The sequence below is a fragment of the Crocuta crocuta genome, unplaced genomic scaffold, assembly GCF_008692635.1.
Source record: "Crocuta crocuta isolate KB4526 unplaced genomic scaffold, BGI_CrCroc_1.0 scaffold30, whole genome shotgun sequence".
NCBI classification, from domain to species: domain Eukaryota; kingdom Metazoa; phylum Chordata; class Mammalia; order Carnivora; family Hyaenidae; genus Crocuta; species Crocuta crocuta.
In genome coordinates, this window is record NW_027528345.1 from 11,076,329 (window position 1) to 11,096,380 (window position 20,052).

General features: G+C 43.6%; 1 protein-coding gene across 1 annotated transcript in view; it reads left to right on the forward strand.

Annotated features, from left to right (window-relative positions):
- Window positions 1–19,606, forward strand: part of DIP2B (disco interacting protein 2 homolog B) — a 122,607-nt gene extending 103,001 nt beyond the window's left edge. The window contains exons 29-38 of the mRNA XM_077753673.1: window positions 1,728–1,837; window positions 2,319–2,449; window positions 4,280–4,448; window positions 5,470–5,640; window positions 6,688–6,749; window positions 7,876–7,933; window positions 9,968–10,042; window positions 11,513–11,690; window positions 13,563–13,686; window positions 15,481–19,606. Of these exons, the coding sequence (XP_077609799.1) occupies window positions 1,728–1,837; window positions 2,319–2,449; window positions 4,280–4,448; window positions 5,470–5,640; window positions 6,688–6,749; window positions 7,876–7,933; window positions 9,968–10,042; window positions 11,513–11,690; window positions 13,563–13,686; window positions 15,481–15,733 (1,331 nt within the window). The 3' untranslated portion in view covers window positions 15,734–19,606. The remainder of the gene's footprint in view (window positions 1–1,727; window positions 1,838–2,318; window positions 2,450–4,279; window positions 4,449–5,469; window positions 5,641–6,687; window positions 6,750–7,875; window positions 7,934–9,967; window positions 10,043–11,512; window positions 11,691–13,562; window positions 13,687–15,480) is intronic.
- Window positions 19,607–20,052: the final 446 nt, after the last annotated feature.

Here is a 20,052-nt window from a genome sequence, read left to right on the forward strand (position 1 = left end):
ATTACCCTTTCCTAAAATGTCACCTACTTTATCTGACTCACATATTTATTGAGAATATCCAGTGCAACATAATATGAAAGTTCTTTAAAAACCATGAAGGGCATGAATTTTAGATGGTATTCATACTAAAAAAGCAGGTGGGGAGAAGACATGGCGATATCTGGAGAATGGTGGTAGGGGGAAGAGGAGAATGGGCTTTGGAGTCGAGTGAGCAATATTTAAATCCTGACCACTCTTACTCTCTGCGTTTCCCCACTAACTTGGGCAAAACTGTATCAAGTGGGAGTCAGGATAACCACTTCATGGAGTTGTAGAGATTAAGTGACATAACAGAGAACACCTCGCATATAATCATAATAATAACATCTTTTTTTGAGCCCTGGCTATGTGCCAGTCATCTAACATACATCACTTTATTTTATCCTTATACCAACCCTATTAGATAGGTGTGAGCTTTATCTCATTTTACAGATAGGAAAACTTAGGTACAGAGAGGTTAAATAAGGAGCAGAACTAAAATTCAAACCCATTCGATTTGGCTCCGTTCCCAGCCTCTTCCCCTTTAGTTTCCCCTCTGCCTGTTTTCAGTAAGTAGCACATGGTCTCCATCTCATGAACCAGGAACACTTATGTGGGTTTAAATGAAGGGATGGGCATGTATTTGTGATTATTGTTTGCCAGATGCTGACCTAGAGATTTTTGCATTTGTTACTTAAGGACATAAGCACAGTTGTATATAATATACAACACAAATGGACTGTGTTGGTGTTACTGATGCGGAAAGATCTCCTGTGGTTATTGCACATTTTAGGAAGACTTGAACTGTGGGCTGTGATACAGACAACAGGAAGGTTTCTTTAGGAACATGAGTGACCCTACCCTATACAAAAGTAGGTTGAAGGTGATAAAAGTCTTTGGTTTGACTAGAGATGGGTGCCCGATGACATAGAGATTTAAAAGTCAGTCAATTGTTTCTTGATCCAGAAAGCCACAGGAGCCATTAAAGAGGTGTAGTTGGGGCCAGAGATAACCTTGACAGCCTTGGTTTTGACAACGCTGTACAAAACAGGTTTGCGAGGAAGGGAGAGGTATATAAATAAATGAGCAAAGAAAAGTAATTCCCTAATTCTAGGTCACCCTTCAAAATCTACCATGTTAACTTGGGGGGAAAAGAAACACAACTTTTACAGCATCCATGATTAACAGAGTATATAGTAATCTATAAATAATGAACTTTAACTTTTTTTGAGTTGTTTTAAAAGTGCTTTATGTGAATTAACTTCCTAACAATTTCTATGAAAGTAGGTATTATTCCCATTTTAGAGATAAGGAAACAGACACAAAGGTTAAATAACTCCAAAGTCACATTGCTGGTAAATGGTAGAGCTGGGATTTGAACACCAGTGATTTGCTTTCTTAGTTCATGTTTTCTACTGCTGTGTTACATCATCCCTCACTAGCCTTCTAGTAAATACATTTACCTGATGTAGATTTGCTTGTTTATATTACCCAGTGGTGTCCTCAACTTCACCCACTTCTAGGAGTGACACCCTGAGCTGTTTGGTTAAATACGAGAAGCTGAAGCCTTAGCACATCCCATAAACTTCACCTGTCCATAGCAGTGCCGTAGAAAATCAGTTGAAGAGCATTGATTTTCACGTTCCAGTGTGAAACGTTTCACGTTCCAGTCTGATTGACATTAGGCTTTTTTTTTCTTTTCATTGCAGATGACTTACCCAGGAAAAGGTTACCTCAGCTGTATAAACCACCCACTCCTGAGATGTTGGCATATCTTGATTTTAGTGTCTCCACAACCGGCATGCTTACAGGAGTGAAGGTAGAGAACTCCAAATATACTCACTCACTCTCTGGATGCTGGTAAAATGCCAGGGCTGCAAAAAATAGAAATGACCACTGCCCCAAAGACTTCAGATGTGGAGGCCAACTGGTTGTACCAGAGACCAGTAGGCGGAGGATCAAAGGTCCCTGCTATATTTAAATAAAAGCATTGGCTCTTCCGGAATAAGTTATCCCAAGGAATTTGTGTTACGAAGTGTTCTAAACCTGGCCTAGAAGCTAATGGATCATAAGAGTCACATTTAAAGCCAGTATGAAGCCTTAGATTCATATTTCATAGAACTCAGTATTGACTAATGAACACGAATATGCTAGACTTAGATAGGCTTTTTGAAACAATGAAAAATATACGTCATTTTGAGGAGTTTGGGGGAAATTGAAATTTTTCAAAACTCTCATTAGAGATTTTTTCTGCCTGTGGGATGCCAGTTCCATTCTGTTCCATGTTCCCTACTTTCCAGATGTCCCACTCTGCAGTCAACGCTCTTTGTAGAGCCGTCAAGCTCCAGTGTGAGTTGTATTCTTCTCGGCAGATCGCCATCTGCCTTGACCCGTACTGTGGACTTGGCTTTGCACTCTGGTGTCTCTGCAGGTAGGAATGGAAGAGCAAAGAAGGAATGAGTGGGGATGTCTTTGGGGCTATTACCATCTCATCCTTCCCTTTGCTCCCTTAATTTGGTAATGTTCCAATAAAATGCTGATGATTCCAGAATGGGTGCACCTAATAGGATCTCCGAAGTTCATTTACTTTTGTTTATAGTCCCTTTTATTTCTTGTCTGTTAGTTTTATGCCTTTTGTATGTCAGTGATCTTATTACGTGCCCTCTGCTCCATCCTGTAATCCTCATTGTAGAAGCAGAGCCAAGTAGAAGGGTGATACTTGGGTGAAATATGTCATGCTTTGACAGCCAGAACGCACCCCCTAGGTTTGGTAGGAAGGAATTTAATGAGATTGGATGACAACGTGTGGCTGGAAAGTGGCATGCCTGTCCTGGGCAGATTGTGTCTTATGGAATCGTAGATCCCCACTCCTCCCAGGGAACCTTACCTTAGCCCTGCATTTTCACCTCCCGGGCGGACATCTCCATGCATGCTTCAGAGACCTGCAACTTGGCATTCTTGTGTGTCCCCATCTTTGTTAGGATGGGACCATTCACCTTAGGGGCACCTAGATAATGCCCACTAGGAACGTGGGCATTGTATCTTCAACTATATGTCTCACATCGAGTGAAGTGTCATGTCCTTTGTGGCTCAGCTGTTCTTAAACCTATCCATACATAAGAATCACCTTGAGGTCTTTAAAAAAGCAAATTAACGGGCCTTCCCTAGACTTACTAACTTAGATCTCAAGAGGTACCAGCCAGTATTTATAAAATACAGGATTCTTGGGCTCTTCAGGATTCTGATATATACATAGGTTTAAGAAGTTGAGGATTCATGGCAGTAAATTATACACATAATATGTGACTCTCTCATTCCTTTCCTTTTATCCTGGCTGCACTGTCAGGATTCAAGCCCTCATCAGCTCCCACTTCCAAAACTGTCTCTCTGTCATCAGTGTCTGTGTCTCCAGTCCCTCTCCATGGTGCTAATTTTGCCCCAGCTTAAAACTGCAGTGACTGCACACTGGGTAAAGTCTAAACTCCTTCATGTAATAATTATTACTCTTTCACAATTTGGCCCCAACCCTTCTCCCCAAACTTCTCACCACTCCATCATGCATCCTAGGCTATAGGATTTCATACCAGGGTGCTATTTCTGATGACTTTATTTTTAATTTTTTTAATGTTTTATTTATTTCTGAGAGAGAGAGAGAGACAATGTGAGCAGGGGAGGGTCAGAGAGAGAGGGAGATACAGAATCTGAAGCAAGCTCCAGGCTCTGAGCTGGCAGTCAGCACAGAGCCTGACATGGGGCCCAAACCCACGAACCGTGAGATCATGACCTGAGCCGAAGTCAGACGCTTAACCGACTGAGCCACTCAGGTGCCCCTCTGATGACTTTAAACACACCATATACATTATGCTTCTTTCCTTTGCATATGCTGTTCCTCTGCCTGGAATGCTTTCACCATCACCGCCCCCCCATTTCCTCCAGCCACTATCAGATTCCTGCTCATTCTTTAAGCCCTAGCTCAAGTGACACCTACTCAATGAACACTTCCTGATTTGAATGACTTGCTCTTTATTTTATGATCTTCACATCTCAGTTACTGTATATACTGCATGTATGTCTGCTTTATTTTAGTTATTGTGTCTTGCAAGGTGGATAGGAACAAGATTGACTCTTCAACCTTTATATCTAATATGACCCTACACTGCCCTTCATACTCAATAAATATTTGCTGAATGGATGGTGTTCTAAAACATCAAGATATCTAGGATAAATTTATAATGTCAGCTCTTGCCTTTTTTCATTGCAGTGTCTATTCAGGTCACCAGTCCATCTTAATTCCTCCTATGGAGTTAGAAAACAACCTTTTCCTCTGGCTCTCCACTGTCAACCAGTACAAAATAAGGGACACTTTTTGCTCCTATTCAGTAATGGAGCTCTGCACCAAAGGGCTTGGAAACCAAGTGGAGGTGCTAAAGGTAAGAAGCAACTACAGGTAGCCAGTCCAGAGAGGTTTTAAAGAAATGGGCCAGGCATGATGATACCCAAGTAGAGGTTGACAGGCATATCTGCCCGTTTTTTGCTAGCCAGTCAACATTTTGTCAACCTCAGGAAGTTTATTTCTAACGTAATGCACTCTTTCAAAGTTGAATCTTAGTCTTCCTTTATGGAGAAGAAGGTGAAATGAGTTGGGAGGCTGAATGGAAATGACTTCATGTAAAGGTGACCTCCAATAGGACTTTTTCCAAAAGAATTTGCAACCTCAGAATATTGGAAATTGGAGACTGCCCCAGAGATGAGGGTCAGCTCATTTATGTTTGTATCCAGGGATGACACCTGTGACCAGCATATGAGAGAGTCAGAAAACCCTGACTTTTATTTAATAGAGAATTATGGCCCTAAGAAGGAAAAAAAGAGATAAGATTTGGAGCTCCTGGGTGGCTCAGGCGGTTAAGTATCCAACTTTCGCTCAGGTCACAATTTCACAATTCATGAGTGTGAGCCCTGTGTCGGGCTCTGTGTTGACAGCTCAGAGCCTGGAGCCTGCTTGGGATTCTGTGTCTCCATCTCTCTCTGCCCCCTCTTGCTTGCGCTCTGCCTCTCTCTCTCTCTCAAAAATAAACATTGAGAGAGAGAGAGAGAGAGAGAGAAGATTTGGTCTCTAGTGTGCTAGGTTTCTTTTTCTCTCAGTCCCCTCTCTCCCTTTTGAAATAAGGAGACATCTAAAGTATAGAAAGGGGAGGTGGAAAAATGAATTGCTGAAGAACATTAGATTCTTAAATAAAAGCGGAAAGAACTAGAGAATGAACAGATTTACCAGTGGGTAGTGATTTTAGTGGAATGCCTTGGCATTTCTAAAAATTTTTGTCTTTTTTCTGGGTGTGAGAAGACACAGTTCCTTGAGTTTCCCTGACCTACGAGATAGAGCAATGGCCCTACCTATTCAGTTCTCTCTATGATGCTACTAACTTGAGCTCCTGTGCCATTGGTGTCTTACAGACCAGAGGAATCAACCTGTCCTGCATCCGCACGTGTGTGGTTGTGGCCGAGGAGCGGCCCCGCATTGCTCTCCAGCAGTCCTTCTCCAAGCTCTTCAAAGACATTGGTCTGTCGCCTCGGGCTGTCAGCACCACGTTTGGATCAAGAGTCAACGTAGCGATATGTTTACAGGTGACTATCATGAAATCTTGCTTGATAACAAATAGAGATGTGTGTGGTGCCCCACGGCCGAGGCTGCAAAGCCAGACAGCCTGGCATGGGCCCCATTACACTTAATTGCTCTGGGACTGCAAGCTTGTCATTTGGATTTCACCCTGCCTTGTTTGCTCACCTGTAGGATGAAGGTAGCAGCACCGTTCTTCACAGGGGTCATTCCGTAGACTCGCTGAGTTGCTAGGTACACACGCTTGGCGCCTTGCTTGGCCGTTGAGCACCAGTGTAAACGTTTACTCTAGTAGTTTCATGGCACGGGATGATCAATCAAGAAGATTTTTGAGTCCCGCTTGAATTTTATTAATATCTTACCTTCTGTTTTTCTGTGTCCTCCTTTTTTTAAAAAAAAAACAAAAAAACAAAAAACAAGGAAGCAGAAATAAGCCTGTATTCTTTCCTTCAGCCAGGTGGCAACTTTGCCATGTTACTCTTGGTGGCTAAAGAACAGAAAAGAACTAAGTCTGATTTTATTTAGCTTGGAGGCTAATATGGTAAATATAGGCCTGGACAGGAGTGAGAGTGAAGGCAGGTGGCCTTCGTGGGTGGGTGTTTTCAGGGCTTCTGTGACTACAGGCAAGTGACTTTCAAGCAGCCTTATGATGATTTCACCCTGGAGCCCCAGCAGGCATTTGCTGTCCGCTCGGGCCACTGTTAGCTTTGAAAGTCGCGTGGGTGCTGGCCTGTCTCATCTCTGCCTTGAGTCCACAGATGAGGCTCCTCCTCAGCCTGGTAACCTGTCAGGGCTGCTCCAGGCCCTGGGACCAGGCCCGTGGCCTCCTCTCTCAGGGGAGGGAGGGACAGAAACACGAGGCCACGAGTCTCTTTCAGGCGTTGACTGCAAACCTGCCTCCTCTGGTTGAGGAGAGAGTGAGCTTTCAAAATAGGGTTTTTCATGTAAATGGCTAAATTATGTTTCTTGATTTGAGAATGTGAAATATGGAAATATAATTCACTACCATTCATTTAAATTTTAAATGAACGATACATTGGTTTATTTTTCTGTAGGGAACCTCAGGGCCTGATCCAACTACTGTGTATGTAGATCTGAAATCCTTGAGACATGACAGGTACAGTACATTTATTACACTTACTCCCTAGTTGAGCTTTTTTTTTTTTTTTTAAGTTTGTTTATTTTGAGAGAGACAGAAACATTTCTAGTGGGGGAAAGGCACAGAGAGAGGGGTGGGGGGAGAGGGAGAGAGAGAGAAAAAGAATCAGAGAGAGAATCCCAAGCAGGTTCCACGCTGTCAGCGCAGAGCCTGACGCGGGCCTCAAACTCACAAACCGTGTGATCATGACCTGAGCTGAAACCAAGAGTCAGATGCCCAGCCGACTGAGCCACCCAGGTACCCCTCTGTTTGCGCTTCTAAGCATAAAAAATTCTGAGCCTCAGGAAAGCCAGCACTTTCCCTCATTCCTTTTGTTTGTATCTTCCAGGAAGGGATGGGAAGAGGGAAGGAATCCGTTTTTATTAACACCTAATTAAGATTTATGTTTGTAAGAAGAAAGCTTCATCACAGTTGCTGCGCTCTTCTTTAATATTTAAGTGTAATACTTTGTTCCTGTCTGTGTAAAAATATTTTGTGACATTGATATAAATTAAAATGGATAGACCTTTTCCTCTGGGAGTTTAAAAATAAAAGATGGAACAGACAAGATAAATGAGGCAGAGTGGGGTTTTTGAAACAACACTTTATCCAAACCCTGGGAATAAAAGCCGCCTTCCTCATCAGCTTACCAGCTTTTTCCCAAGTCCCACTGACTTTGGCTGTGCTCACTGATGTCCCCGTGGCCCTGACCCAGTCTGTGCAGGTAGATCATCTCTCCAGCGCAGTGCTCCTCAGCCTGGGGAGATTTTGCCCTCCAGAGGACATTTGACAATGGAGCCGTTTTGGGTTGTCACAACAAGGGGGTTGCTACTGACATCTAGTGGGTAGAGGCCTGGGAGATTGCTAACCATCCTCTAATGCACAAGATAGCCCCTCACAAAAAATTAGAACAGAACATTCTCTGACCCAAAATGTTAGTACCGAGTTTGAGAAACTGTTCTCGCATAAGGAGGAGAGACAAAGTAGAGGTCTCGGGAGGGCAGTATGTCGGGTACAAGCTGTAGCAGATGTGGTGCAGCCGTTTTCTTAAAGGTACATACATATATAATAAATAATTTGTAAATGAAATATTATTCTTCTACAGGGTTCGTCTTGTGGAAAGGGGTGCCCCTCAGAGTTTGCTCCTCTCAGAGTCTGGAAAGGTACTTTGTTCTGTTAACCACTGGAAGGTGGTCTGCTGGGGGGAGTGGTTCATTTTAAAGAACACTAAAGCTATGTAATATATTAGTACCCAGGGCAAAACTTAATTGAAATCTGGAGATAATTCCATAATTTTAACTCTGCTAATACTCTGACATTCATATGGGTACATAGATATGAAGAATTCTAGGTTCAGACTTTAATTTCCACAGATGTCTTTGAATCCAATGGATGTGTTCTTCTTATTTGACAAATCAGTAAAATTCAGCGTTCATTGTATTCAAGGTGGAGGGATGAACAACACTTAAAGAGGCAATTTTATTTTTATAAATATTATAAGGAGAAAAATAGAGGGGAGTAATGAGGTGTGGTTGAGGATCAGAGAAGACATACATGTGTTTAAAATTGAGAGAGAAATCAAAATGAGGAAGAGATTACATATCTATAGAGTGAGTGTCTACGGGGATAAGATTTCTTGGATTAGAATGTGGCTTTAAAATGTTCAAGGGGAGATGATTATTGTCTTAGTCCATTTGGGCCACTGTCACAGAATACCATAGACTGAATGGCATATAAATAACAGAAATGTACTTCTCACAGTTCTGGGGCCTGGGAAATCCACGATCAAGCACCAGCAGATTCTGGTGAAGGAGTTTTGGTTGATAGGTGGCCGTCCTTACTGTATTCTCACATGGGAGGAGGCCCCGGCTCCTGATACCATCACACTGGGGATTTGGGTAGATTACATGCAACACAGGAATTTTGAAGGGACACAGCATTAAGCCTGGAGCAGTTCTGAACAATTTACTAAGGGTGATAGGACATCAGCATAAGCTCTCCAGTTTCTCCTCCTTTTTTTTTTTTTTTTTAATGTTTTTAATGTTTATTTATTTTTGAGAGAGAGAATGTGAGCAGGCAAGGGGGAGAGAGAGAGGGAGACACAGAATTCGAGGCAGGCTCCAGGCTCTGAGGTGTCAGCACAGAGCTCAATCCAGGGCTCAAACCCACGAACCGCAAGATCATGACCTGTGCTGAGGTCAGATGCTTAACCTACTGAGCCATCAGGTGCCCCAAGTTTCTCATCCCTTTGAAGAGATAGTGATGGTGCCTCAGAATCCCTTCTAGTAACTCTGAACGGCAGAGGGGGTAATTATAAAGAAAAGGGGATCCTGATGAACCTATCGAGCAGCAAATCAAGCCCAAGAGATGCTCACTCCAGTTTCTCTCTTTCGTTTAAACTCTTTGGAGTGGAGTTGGGTTGATCCTAGCATCTGGTCAGATCTCCATCTGCCTCAGCTAGTGGTTGGGAGCCTTAGAACGTTTCGCACAGCACCTGGCCCAGACCAGCGTAAATGATCTGCTCTCTTCCTTCCTTGAGGTCTTAGGTGTATGAGCTCCTATAATCGTTGTAGCACTTCTCAACTAACCTCATACTCCAGAAACCCAAGATGAAAAAGGAGTTTAAGGGACAGAATATGGGTAACCAGAGAAGCCGTGAGCCATTCTCACAGCCAACCCTGTTCTTCCTTTTCTGTCCTGAGGGAGATCCCCACCATGTGATGTCTTTTATGATCCCAGGGACAGGATCCGTTCTTCTGCTAAGCTGCCACCGTCCTCTCTTGTTCTTCAAGTTCCTGTAACTAGCTTTTGCTGTAGATTAGAGCCAAGCCTCTTGGGCAATCCCTCCCGGCTGCCCTTTCTGCTCTAAGGAGTTTTACGGTGGTCACGCCAGTGAATGGGATGGACCATGAGAAAGAGCAGTCACAGGATTTCCAGATCCTTACTGTTATGGTTCTGGGCCGCAGTTTCTCATCCCTTTGAAGAGACGGTAGAATGGTTGGTTCCCTGGTTCATTTTTGAGGGTGAATCTTATATCTATGGTCTCCACTGAGAACGGTCCAGGGAGCATCACCTCAGTTAGCTCCTGCCTTTGTGCACTCGCTCACCTCTCTAGAGTAGGGGTGGGGGGGTGGTGACTGCATTTCCTAGGGGTCACTAGATTTCATTTAGTCTTTGTGTTTCCCTTTGATTCTCAGATTTTACCTGGAGTGAAAGTGGTTATTGTTAATCCCGAGACCAAAGGACCTGTAGGAGACTCTCACCTTGGAGAGGTATGTGTCGTTTTATCTTTACTCTGAAAAGTCAGCAGTAAAGACTTGAGGGTTCATGTTCCAGAAATCAGTGAAGCTGTGAATTTAGCTTTGCCTCCACTGTGAATTTTCATCTTTTAAAAAAGTTTCAATCTTTCTCCGTAAGGCTCGAGACTAAAAAGAGGGAGGTTGAGACCAGGATGCAGAGAAGATATAGGCATCCAGATTAGAACTGGTCTCAGGTTTATCCACTGACATTCCCTTAGCTGAAAAGGAAAATGGGCAAATCCTATCTGTTCTCACCCTTTAAGGAGTAGAACTGAAAGGAGCCACAAACACTAAATTTTTTTTAATTCATGGAAATTTTTTAAAGTTTATTCATTTATTTTGAGAGAGAGCGAGAGAGCATGAGTGGAGGAGGAGCAGAGAGAGGAGGAGGGAGAGAGAGAATCCCCAGCAGGCTCCATTCTATTTGTGCAGAGCCTCACAAACCATCTCACAAACCGTGAGATCATAACCTGAGCCAAAACCAAAGTCGGATGCCTCACCCACTGAGCCACCCAGGCACCCCTAACATTCGTTGAAATATTATATTCTATTCTAAAATGTATCCATGTTTGTACTAGTATAAAGACATTTTTTAAAAAACATATTTTGTAAGACTTCGTTGTTCTTCCCTCACGTATCCGAGGGGCACTGATGTTGCCTCCCGCAGTTTACTGGGCAGAGCGTTGGAGGTGCAGGAGCCAGGTGGCCTGGGCTCTGCCAGCTACCAGCTTCTAATTGCTGAGCAAGCTACCTAATCTCTCTGGGCCTCAGTTCTCTCATCCATAAATCACAATTGCACCTACTTCACATACCTCATGAAATTGTGTGGCAGTTAAATACATCAGTACCTATATCTGTAATGCACATGGAACAGTGCCTGTCACATAATGGGTTCTCAGTAAATACTAGCAGTACTATCATTTTTAGCTATTGCTGTGTTTACGTTGTAAATTCAGATACTCCGTAGTGTTTTCCTGAGGGCATTATACCTGAGTTTCAGAAGCACAGAAATGGTCCCCGATGCATTTGTGGAGCTCCGAACGTGATTGAGAAATGGGCCAGCCAGGGATGCGTGTAGCATCCCAGTTAAGAGCATGGCCTGTGCAGCTACACAGGCTCGGGAGTGGGAGTCTCCTGGTTTCTGCATCCTGTGCGAGTTACTTAACTCATTTTTTCATCTGTAAAATGGGAATGCTAATAGTACGTAACTGTATTCTCATGTCACGTATGTCAGGGTTGATGGGGATAAGGCATATAAAGTACTTGCCTCTTTGTTTAGATGGTGGAAATGCTTGATAAATGGCAGCTGCCTTTCTTGTTGTGTTGTTACTGTTGTTAATATAAAAGTGAGAATTAAGAAAAAAAAATCTGTCCCAAGAGAATTGAACTGATACAGTTCTATGTTCCTAGTGAAATGTGACCTATGCCTTCTTCTCGTCATAGATTTGGGTGAACAGTCCCCACACAGCCAGTGGCTATTACACCATCTATGATAGTGAGACTCTTCAAGCTGACCATTTCAACACTCGCCTCAGTTTTGGGGATGCTGCGCAGACCCTCTGGGCTCGGACGGGATACCTTGGTTTTGTCCGCCGGACCGAGCTCACGGCGGCCACTGGAGGTAGCTGCCTCACCAGCGCTTCACCCTTCAGCCTGCTTTGTGTTTCCGCCAGTGTCTCTGGCTGGCCTTCCTCAGCCTGCCTTTGTGTTGTGGCATGTGTGCATTTAATAATTCCCTTCTGCGATTCTTGAGCTCGTACCTGAGTTTATATTCATTTGAAGGGTACCTGGGATGCAGGCACCCAGGGTGCCACAGCAGCGGCTCTGAACTGTGGGTTAGTGTGGCCGACGTCCGTGGAGATGCCCAATGACCACCGAGTGCCCCTGGCAGACCGTGCTCCCTCAGCCCCTGTGGATCCGACCCCACCCCTGCACAAGCTCCTACGCGTTTCATCTTGTGGCTCTTCTACTCCTGCATCCCATTTTGGGAGCAGGAGGAACAAGCCTGGTCCCTGAGTGCGGAGGAGCCATCTTGCTGAAGCACTCTGTCCCTTCGGCACCTCACGTTAGATGCGAGACCGCTTGGCAGGGCTCTGGTGTAAGCAGCCCCCCAGGGCCCTCTCCTTAGTTGATTGTCTTGGCTTCATTGCTGCCTGCCTTTCGGCTCTTCTTCCTGATGGCGTTAATGGCCATGTTGAAATACCCAACGCTAAGTGTATCATGCATTTCAAGAACTGATACAAATAACTCACTGGACTCTACAGGCCTGAATTAGAGCCAGATCCTTTCTCCTAAGCTCCTTGTATCTGGTTCATAGAGACCAGTGGCCACTTTCTGCCGAGTTTTGTGGGGAAGTGGGATAACATACTAGAGAAGAGGGAGGTATCCTTCGCCAGGTCCCCTGGCTTTGAAGCCTACATCTGTCTGCCATTTGCTTTGTGATCTTGAGCAACCAAAGTCTTTATGAGCTCTTCTCATATGATGGGACCCCTGCTGGGCCTCCTCATCTTTCTTTCTCCAACAGCTCCTAGCACTTTGTTTTGCTCAATTTCTCAGAAATTTTACCGTTTCCTGAAAATATTGTTTTCAGTAGACTAAGCAAAATCATCTTTCTACAAAATGCAGTATCTGTACAGACATAAACCATGTGGCTTTACATGTACAGTGTGTGCGTAAAATTTTTTTAAAAAATGATTTCTGCCCAGGTCTAGCTGGATTACAAGCCTGTTAATAACCAGGGCTAGTCTCTCCATATTCTGCAGTCCTGCTCCTCCTACCTGGACTCCTTGAAGATGTCTGGGGATCACAACACATGCTCATTTCTTCTCCCTCTCTGATCCTCTCCCCCCCGGCCCCTCCCCCAGCTGTCACCAGCTAATTCCTGTTTATCCGTAAAAGCTCAGCCTGGTTTCGGCTTTTCTTTTTCTGAAGCCTTAAGCTGAGCTCGGGGGTGTCCTCTGCTCGCCTCACACTTCATGCCCACACTGGGCCCCCCACATCACAATGGAGTACCGGTTGTGTGTCTGTTTTCCCACCAGACAGTAAGTATCTTCAGGGCAGGAAATGTGTTTTGTCCTCTTTTCTTCCCAGCACTGGGTACAATTCCTGGGATGTGGTGCAGTAGCAGTAGTAGTAGTGCTGGCACAATTCCTGGGACGACGACGTAGTAGTAGTAGTAGTAGTAGTAGTAGTAGTAGTAGTAGTAGTAAGGGTTAATTTTTTTTTTTTTAGCACTTACAAGGTACCAGGCATCATATTAACTCCCTCACACGGACTATCTCATTTAATTCTCCCAGCAGCCATTTAGAGTTCTCCCTGTCTCACAGAGGGGGAAGCAGGACTCAGAGACTTAAATCATTTGCTCAGGGTTCCCCAGCTGGTGCGTGGAGGAGCCAGTGACATGCCAGGCCGTCTGCCCTTGTGCTCCTGACTCCAGCGGTGCCTCGCACTCATTATGTCTGATGAACCAAATTTCTCTTTTTCTCTCTCTCAGAGCGTCATGATGCGCTGTATGTGGTGGGAGCGCTGGACGAGACGCTGGAGCTGAGAGGCTTACGATACCACCCGATCGATATCGAGACCTCGGTGTCCCGGACCCACAGGAGCATTGCCGAATGGTACGTCCCCCGCACGGAATAGGTTTCCCACCTCAGTGGTAGTGTCCATTAAAATTGGTCTCAGTAGTCAGCCTTCGTACCAGGGACAAGCTACAGACCTAGGACTCCCAGGGGAGTAAGAAAGTAAGTGGGCTGATTCTTTCCTGTGTTGCTGTGCCCTCTGCTGTGGCCAAGGAGGGCGTGGAGACACGGAGACAGGCTCCATACAACCCATGGAGTTGAGTCCTTTCTACGGAACTCTTACCTTTAGAAGAGATCGAACTGAGCATCTGCCTCTAGAAAGTGGGTGTAATACAGTGGAAAGAACCATGACTTTAAGTTGAAAAGACCCAGCTTGAAGGCTCAGCTCTCCCACTGGGCAGCTTTTCCCACGTAAAATACTTTCTCTGCTATTTCCTAATTATGGGAGGGATCAAGTGAGAAAGTGCCTCGCAGGTTGTCAAATGATAAGCAGATGTAAAGGATCATTATTACTTCATCCAACTTTCCTCTCAGCATAGGAATTTCCCCCACGTTCTCCCTGATAAAGGATCATCCCACCACATACTGACTAGAGATTCCTTAAAATGAAAACTCTTGGGGCGCCTGGGTGGCTTAGTCGGTTAAGCATCCAACTTTAACCCAGGTCATGATCTCACAGTTCGTGGGTTTGAGCCCCACATCGGGCTCTGTGCTGACAGCTCAGAGCCCGGAGCCCGCTTCAGATTCTGTGTCTCCCTCTCTCTCACCCTCCCCTGCTCATGCTTGCTCACTCTCTCTCTCTCTCTCTCTCTCTCTCAGAAATAAATGAAAACACTAAAAAAAAATTTTTAAAGAAAAAAAATCCTCTTTAGTTTTTACCTAGTGGCTTCCATTCTGGATTCTTGATAATACAGAATATTTTCAGTTTCTTTTGCTCTTGCTTTCTAGATGCTTCTTTGTCAGCATTTTCAGTCACTTTGCTTAGTCTCTCCCCAGACCGGAACAATGCCCATGAGTTATAAAAATAATACAGAGAAATGAGGTACCATGATTAACCTCTAATTTTAGACCTTTGACTTTTAATGAAACCAAAGGGTGTGTACTTTTTTTAAAATGATGGCATCTGTTTTTTAAAGCCATTTAACACTGCACATCACAAGCCTGACCCAGCAGTCCCACTCAATGTAAGGCAACTGTCTACCTTCTGGCACTTCTGTGGCATGATGGAAGAGACACCTGTGTGGGGCACTAAGCTCAGATGAGGACAGGTCCACTCCCTTCCCGGATCTAAGAATATTATCTTAGTCAAAACTCTTCTGTTGCAAATAACAGAAACTCTGCAAACAACAAAACACACACAAAAAACCTTAAGCAAAAGAGAGAGTTAATAGAAGGAATACCTGGCTACCTCAGAGGTTCTTGCAAAGCCTCAAGAAAGGTGGAAACAAGGGACGGAAAGGCCATCAGGAATCAGTCCTCTCACTTTCTAGAGCCATGTGGGGCATCCACTTCATTCTTTCTCTCCTCTCTGAAGAGCCATTCTCTGCGCTTCTCTGGACACCCAGCTACCTCAGACCTTCCAGTGTGCTCAGTTCACGTGATCAACTAACCAACTTTCAATCCCATTTCTAAACCCCCAAGAGATTGTGGATGGCTCAGCTAATCTGTGATCATAAGAGCAAGGCCACATATTACAGACATGGCTGCCAACCTTCTGGTTGGATCCAGCAGAGAAGGCTGTCCTCAGGGAAATGGGGACAAGTGTTGGGCAGATACCATAAACGGGACTGGTAAACGTACAGACATGCTAACTGAATGTCGTTGAAATTTCAGTGCCGTGTTCACGTGGACCAACTTGCTCGTGGTGGTTGTAGAACTGTGTGGCTCTGAACAGGAAGCCCTCGATCTGGTTCCTTTAGTGACAAACGTGGTCCTAGAAGAGCATTACCTCATCGTCGGCGTCGTGGTTGTGGTGGACCCTGGTGTTATCCCCATCAACTCCAGAGGAGAGAAGCAGAGGATGCACCTCCGTGACAGCTTCCTGGCTGACCAGTTAGACCCCATCTACGTGGCCTATAACATGTAACCCGCCTTGTGGGGCTTGCAGGGGGCCGTCCTGAGAAACCACAAGGACCAAAGACCAGCGACTAGGAGCAAGCTTTCAAAGGATGTGAAATAAGCAAGATGGTTACATTATACCCTTCATCTCATCCTGTGGGATTCGCAGTCACAGGACACACAGGCAAGGCAGCTGTGTGGTAGCAAATGAAAAAAATGTTAACAGCCCCTTAGTCCTGAGCTTTGACATAGCGTGAGCAGCACGTTACTAAAGCGATTACATGCATGTTGCATTTTTTTCATCTGTTGTAAATACTCGTATTTTTATCTAATGCTGTTTTAGAATTTTGTAAGGGAGTTTAATGAATTCACATGAAGGGGGTAGTCGAAGTTCCACAGCTCCCCGCTCTGTACTGTATTCTGCTGTTTCACCATAGCTGGACCTGCTGCGGGTTTGTTAACATGGATCCTCAGCTTCCTTTCCACTGACCCGTAGGCAAATCAGATCTAACCCACTTAGTATGAGAGTTCCTCTATATGTATAATTCTTGACCAGAAAACATTTTGACCATTGTTTTAAACATGTAAATAAGAATACATGCACAATACAGCTAAAACACTGACCCATTGGCTTGTATAGTCCTAACAACTAAAGTAGAAACATTTCTCCTTGGACAGAGAATCTCAATGTTCTCTTAATGCAGTGTAATTGAATAGGTAACTAAAAAGTGCAAATCGATTGCAGGTTTCACTGCACATTGTACTATGTCTATGTTGGCTATTGATACGTTTTATAAACTAAAGCTGCCTCTGTTTGTTTTTAAAGCTTGCATTCCCAGAATCGGCTTAAGCTTTTAAGAACTCAACCTGTTCCTACAAGCTGAAAATCTCAGTTTAAAAGTCAAAATGTTATGAAAAGGCTAAGCTTCATTAGATCCCACCCAATGCTAAGCAACCACAATAACTCACTGTGGCCCCCAGTGTTGAAACTCTGTTTCAAATTTCGAGTGACTGTGTAAGAATTTAGGATTTCCTCTTTTTCCAGGCCCATTGTCAACTGCGTCTACAGTTTATATACATAGCTTCTCTTTTCTGAAAACTGAAAAGTGTCCTCTGTTCTTCAGTTCACGAGGGCAGGGATTTTAGGAACAAGAATGACAGGCTGGGAAGGCAGTGGGGTCAACAGTTCACATAAAACCACAAAGGCGACATAACTCCGTATCCCCAAACTGACGGATTCGGGTTGCCAAAATAGCTAGGCTTACGCTGAAACAGGGGAAGTCTGATGTGTGCAAGAAACTCTTTTGAAATAACTGTGGTGCCCAGGCCAAGTGGACTGAGCATGGGACTGAATTTGGCCTCTGGCTCGGTTTCCTTTCTTTGGTCTGATACTTCATGTATTTGAATATAGTTGAATTTTATTATTTTTTTCTTACAGAAATATTTTTAAAAATTAAAAAAAAAAAAAGCTCCAAGAGAACAGAGTTAACTTGTTAAATCAGAATGGTTCTCTTTGACCCACTCTGGTCTATTGTGTAAATATTTATTTAGACTATTTTAATAATACATATTATTTACCCCACTGTAACATCATGTAAACTAAATATGTTTTTAAACAATTTTTAAGACTTGTAATTACCCTGAAAATAAGGTTTATAATGCAAAGCCCAGACCCTTCACCACGGCAGCACTCCCGGGGGCTGCCCTCCATCTCGTGGCTCAAAGCCACCTTTTTGCCTCCCTTTTACACAAGCCTCTTCTCCTCCCAGTTTTTTTTTCCACTGAGGGCAAACCTCATGGCATGTTCCAGATCCAGATCTCTTTGTTGACATTTTGGATGAAATTAGTTTACACGTGACGGAAGAGGTTCTAAGATGTACAGGAAAATAAGCACTTACGTTGGGACCAGAAATCCCAGTGACTAGCTTCGGTTCACCGAAAACACAGTCTGCTTATTCGGAAAGTAATTTTCGTTTCCAGTGATTCACCAAACAAAGCAGGGGATTCCTGAGGATTAAAGAGTTCTGTCTCCATAATCCCCAAGTTCTAAGAAAAAAAAAAAAGTAGGCAGTCTTATCCTTCGGGTTGCTTTGAAAATTCTCACTACACAACGTAGGGTGTCTGCTAGAATTATAATGGGAGCCACATCTGTCATTTTAAGTGTTCTAGTAACCACATTTTAAAAAGTAAAAGAAACCAGTGAAATTGATTTTAATATATTTTATTTAACCCGGTATATCAAAACTACTGTAATTTCCATGTGGAATCAGTATGAAAAGCGAGATACTTTATTTTCTTGTTTCATATTAAGTCTTTGAAATCCAATGTGTCTTAAGCACATTTCAATTCGGACTACCCATAGTTCAAGTTTTGCGTAGCCACATGCGGCCGGTAGCTACAATATTGGGCATAAGCAACCTGTACTCATTCTTTCCAATAAGATACTCCATTAATCTCAGAGTATTGTCAACTCCCAGTTACTTAGGATCTGATTTTTTGGGTTTGTAGTTGCTCAGACCTCTGACTTATCTTTAGTTTTTGCTCTCTGCCTTATGGCTGCTTTATTGATCTTTTGCCTATCCCCCAAAGCCAGAATATGCTAGTGGAAGAAAGAAAGCTGGGCTGTGTCTTTGAGAACTTCACTAGTAACTGTAGTGAAGTGTCCTCCGGAAGGGGAAGAGAGTCCAGTCATTAGCCTAGAGGTGTGTGTGGGGTCATCTGCATATTTAATGCCTGGTCTGTGACAGACTTGAATAAGAAAACTCTCTCTTGACGCGGTGCTTGTGCTCTTTCCACATTAAGTAGAACCTTTGTGGTAGAAGGTCTTAGGACAGACCCAAAAGACCATTATTGAGAGAAACGGCCTAGCCAAAACTCTGGAACACATTCTGTCTGGGTTTTTATGCCTGTGGAAACGAAAACTAGATTAATAGCAAGGCCCCATTCCAGTTAAGAGAAGTCCATTCATCTTAAAGCCTTTGAACCTCTAATTGAGGTAGATCGGGAAGGGGGCTGCCTCAGGAAAATTCCTAAACCCAAGGGATTCTTAGAGCTGCACAAATGTCATCTCCTGCATCAATGAGACCCTGGGAATGACCGGCATGCTCACGGCCGTCAGTGTGAATCCACAGCCTTTATTTACTTCCTGCCTCACAAAGGGCCGGGTCCAGACCACCACTACCACCAAGTCTTTTCCTCCTGAAGTTGTGCTGCCTCAGGCTGTTTAGGGACCATTGCCTGTCTGTTGGTAATCCGAGTGTGTCTCCTTTCATTAGTCCCTGAGCAGTGCTTGCTTAATAATGCTTTTGTTGAATCAACAAAGGGCCTGAGGCCTTAGGTTTTTTGTTAAGGTCTCTGCCCCAGGCATGGTGCTCAATATCTTGGCCAAATAAATTACTTTCCTTGAATACCCAGCAATCTTTTAGACTAAAGCAATGAGGAGTTATCACCTCACCCTCAAACTCCAACATGACCTATGCCTTAGTGTTGTTGTTTTCGTTGTCTGCTCTGATGTAAAAGCAAGAGTATTTGGAGCAAGAAGCTGCAGTACTCCAGATACACTATAGGCCTTTTCTTTATCATTCATACAACATTTCCGGTTTAGGTGTATGTAGATGGGCCATGTTATTTGTCCACAGGAAGAGAGTGTAAAGATACAAGAATAATTTTCTAGTCCTAAATGATGTTTTGTTTACTTTCTGTCAAGATATTTACCAGTGTCAAATTCAAACTATAGTACTGTGTAATTATGTATAAAGTTTTTTTTTATTTATTTGAAATTAGACTAGATATACATTTTTAAATTTAACATCTGGCTGGACAGTGTTCTATTAACTCATTGAATGTGTTTCCTTTGTCTTGTGTTAATAAATATTGATGCCTGATTGTGTTTAATGCTTCACACACTGGGAGGATTGATAAATTGGAATTGATACATGTTAAATTTAACTTCAGATGGCAAGACCTGCAGATAGCTGGAGCGGTCTAAAGAAAATGAACACAGAGATCCAAAGTTATAGCAAGTCACTGCTCTAACAGGAAGACAGATCAAGAAACAAAAAAGAGAGTCCGTTGAAAACTAAGAAGCCTTTTTCAGGAACAACTAAAGTTTAGTTTTCCTCCTCCTCACGTGGCATTTGGTTAGTTTTAAACTATGGTCATAAATTGTATTTTCTTTTTTCCTAATGTGTGATTAGGCTGGATTTCAGCCTTTGCTAAAGCGATGAGTCATTTGCTCTTCATTTCTTGGTTGCAAGAAACTTGATGGGAGCCCATCAAATTGTGCATGTTCTCCAACACTAGAACTGGTCCTTGAACAATTATCCAAGCTATTTAGGCAGCTGGGAA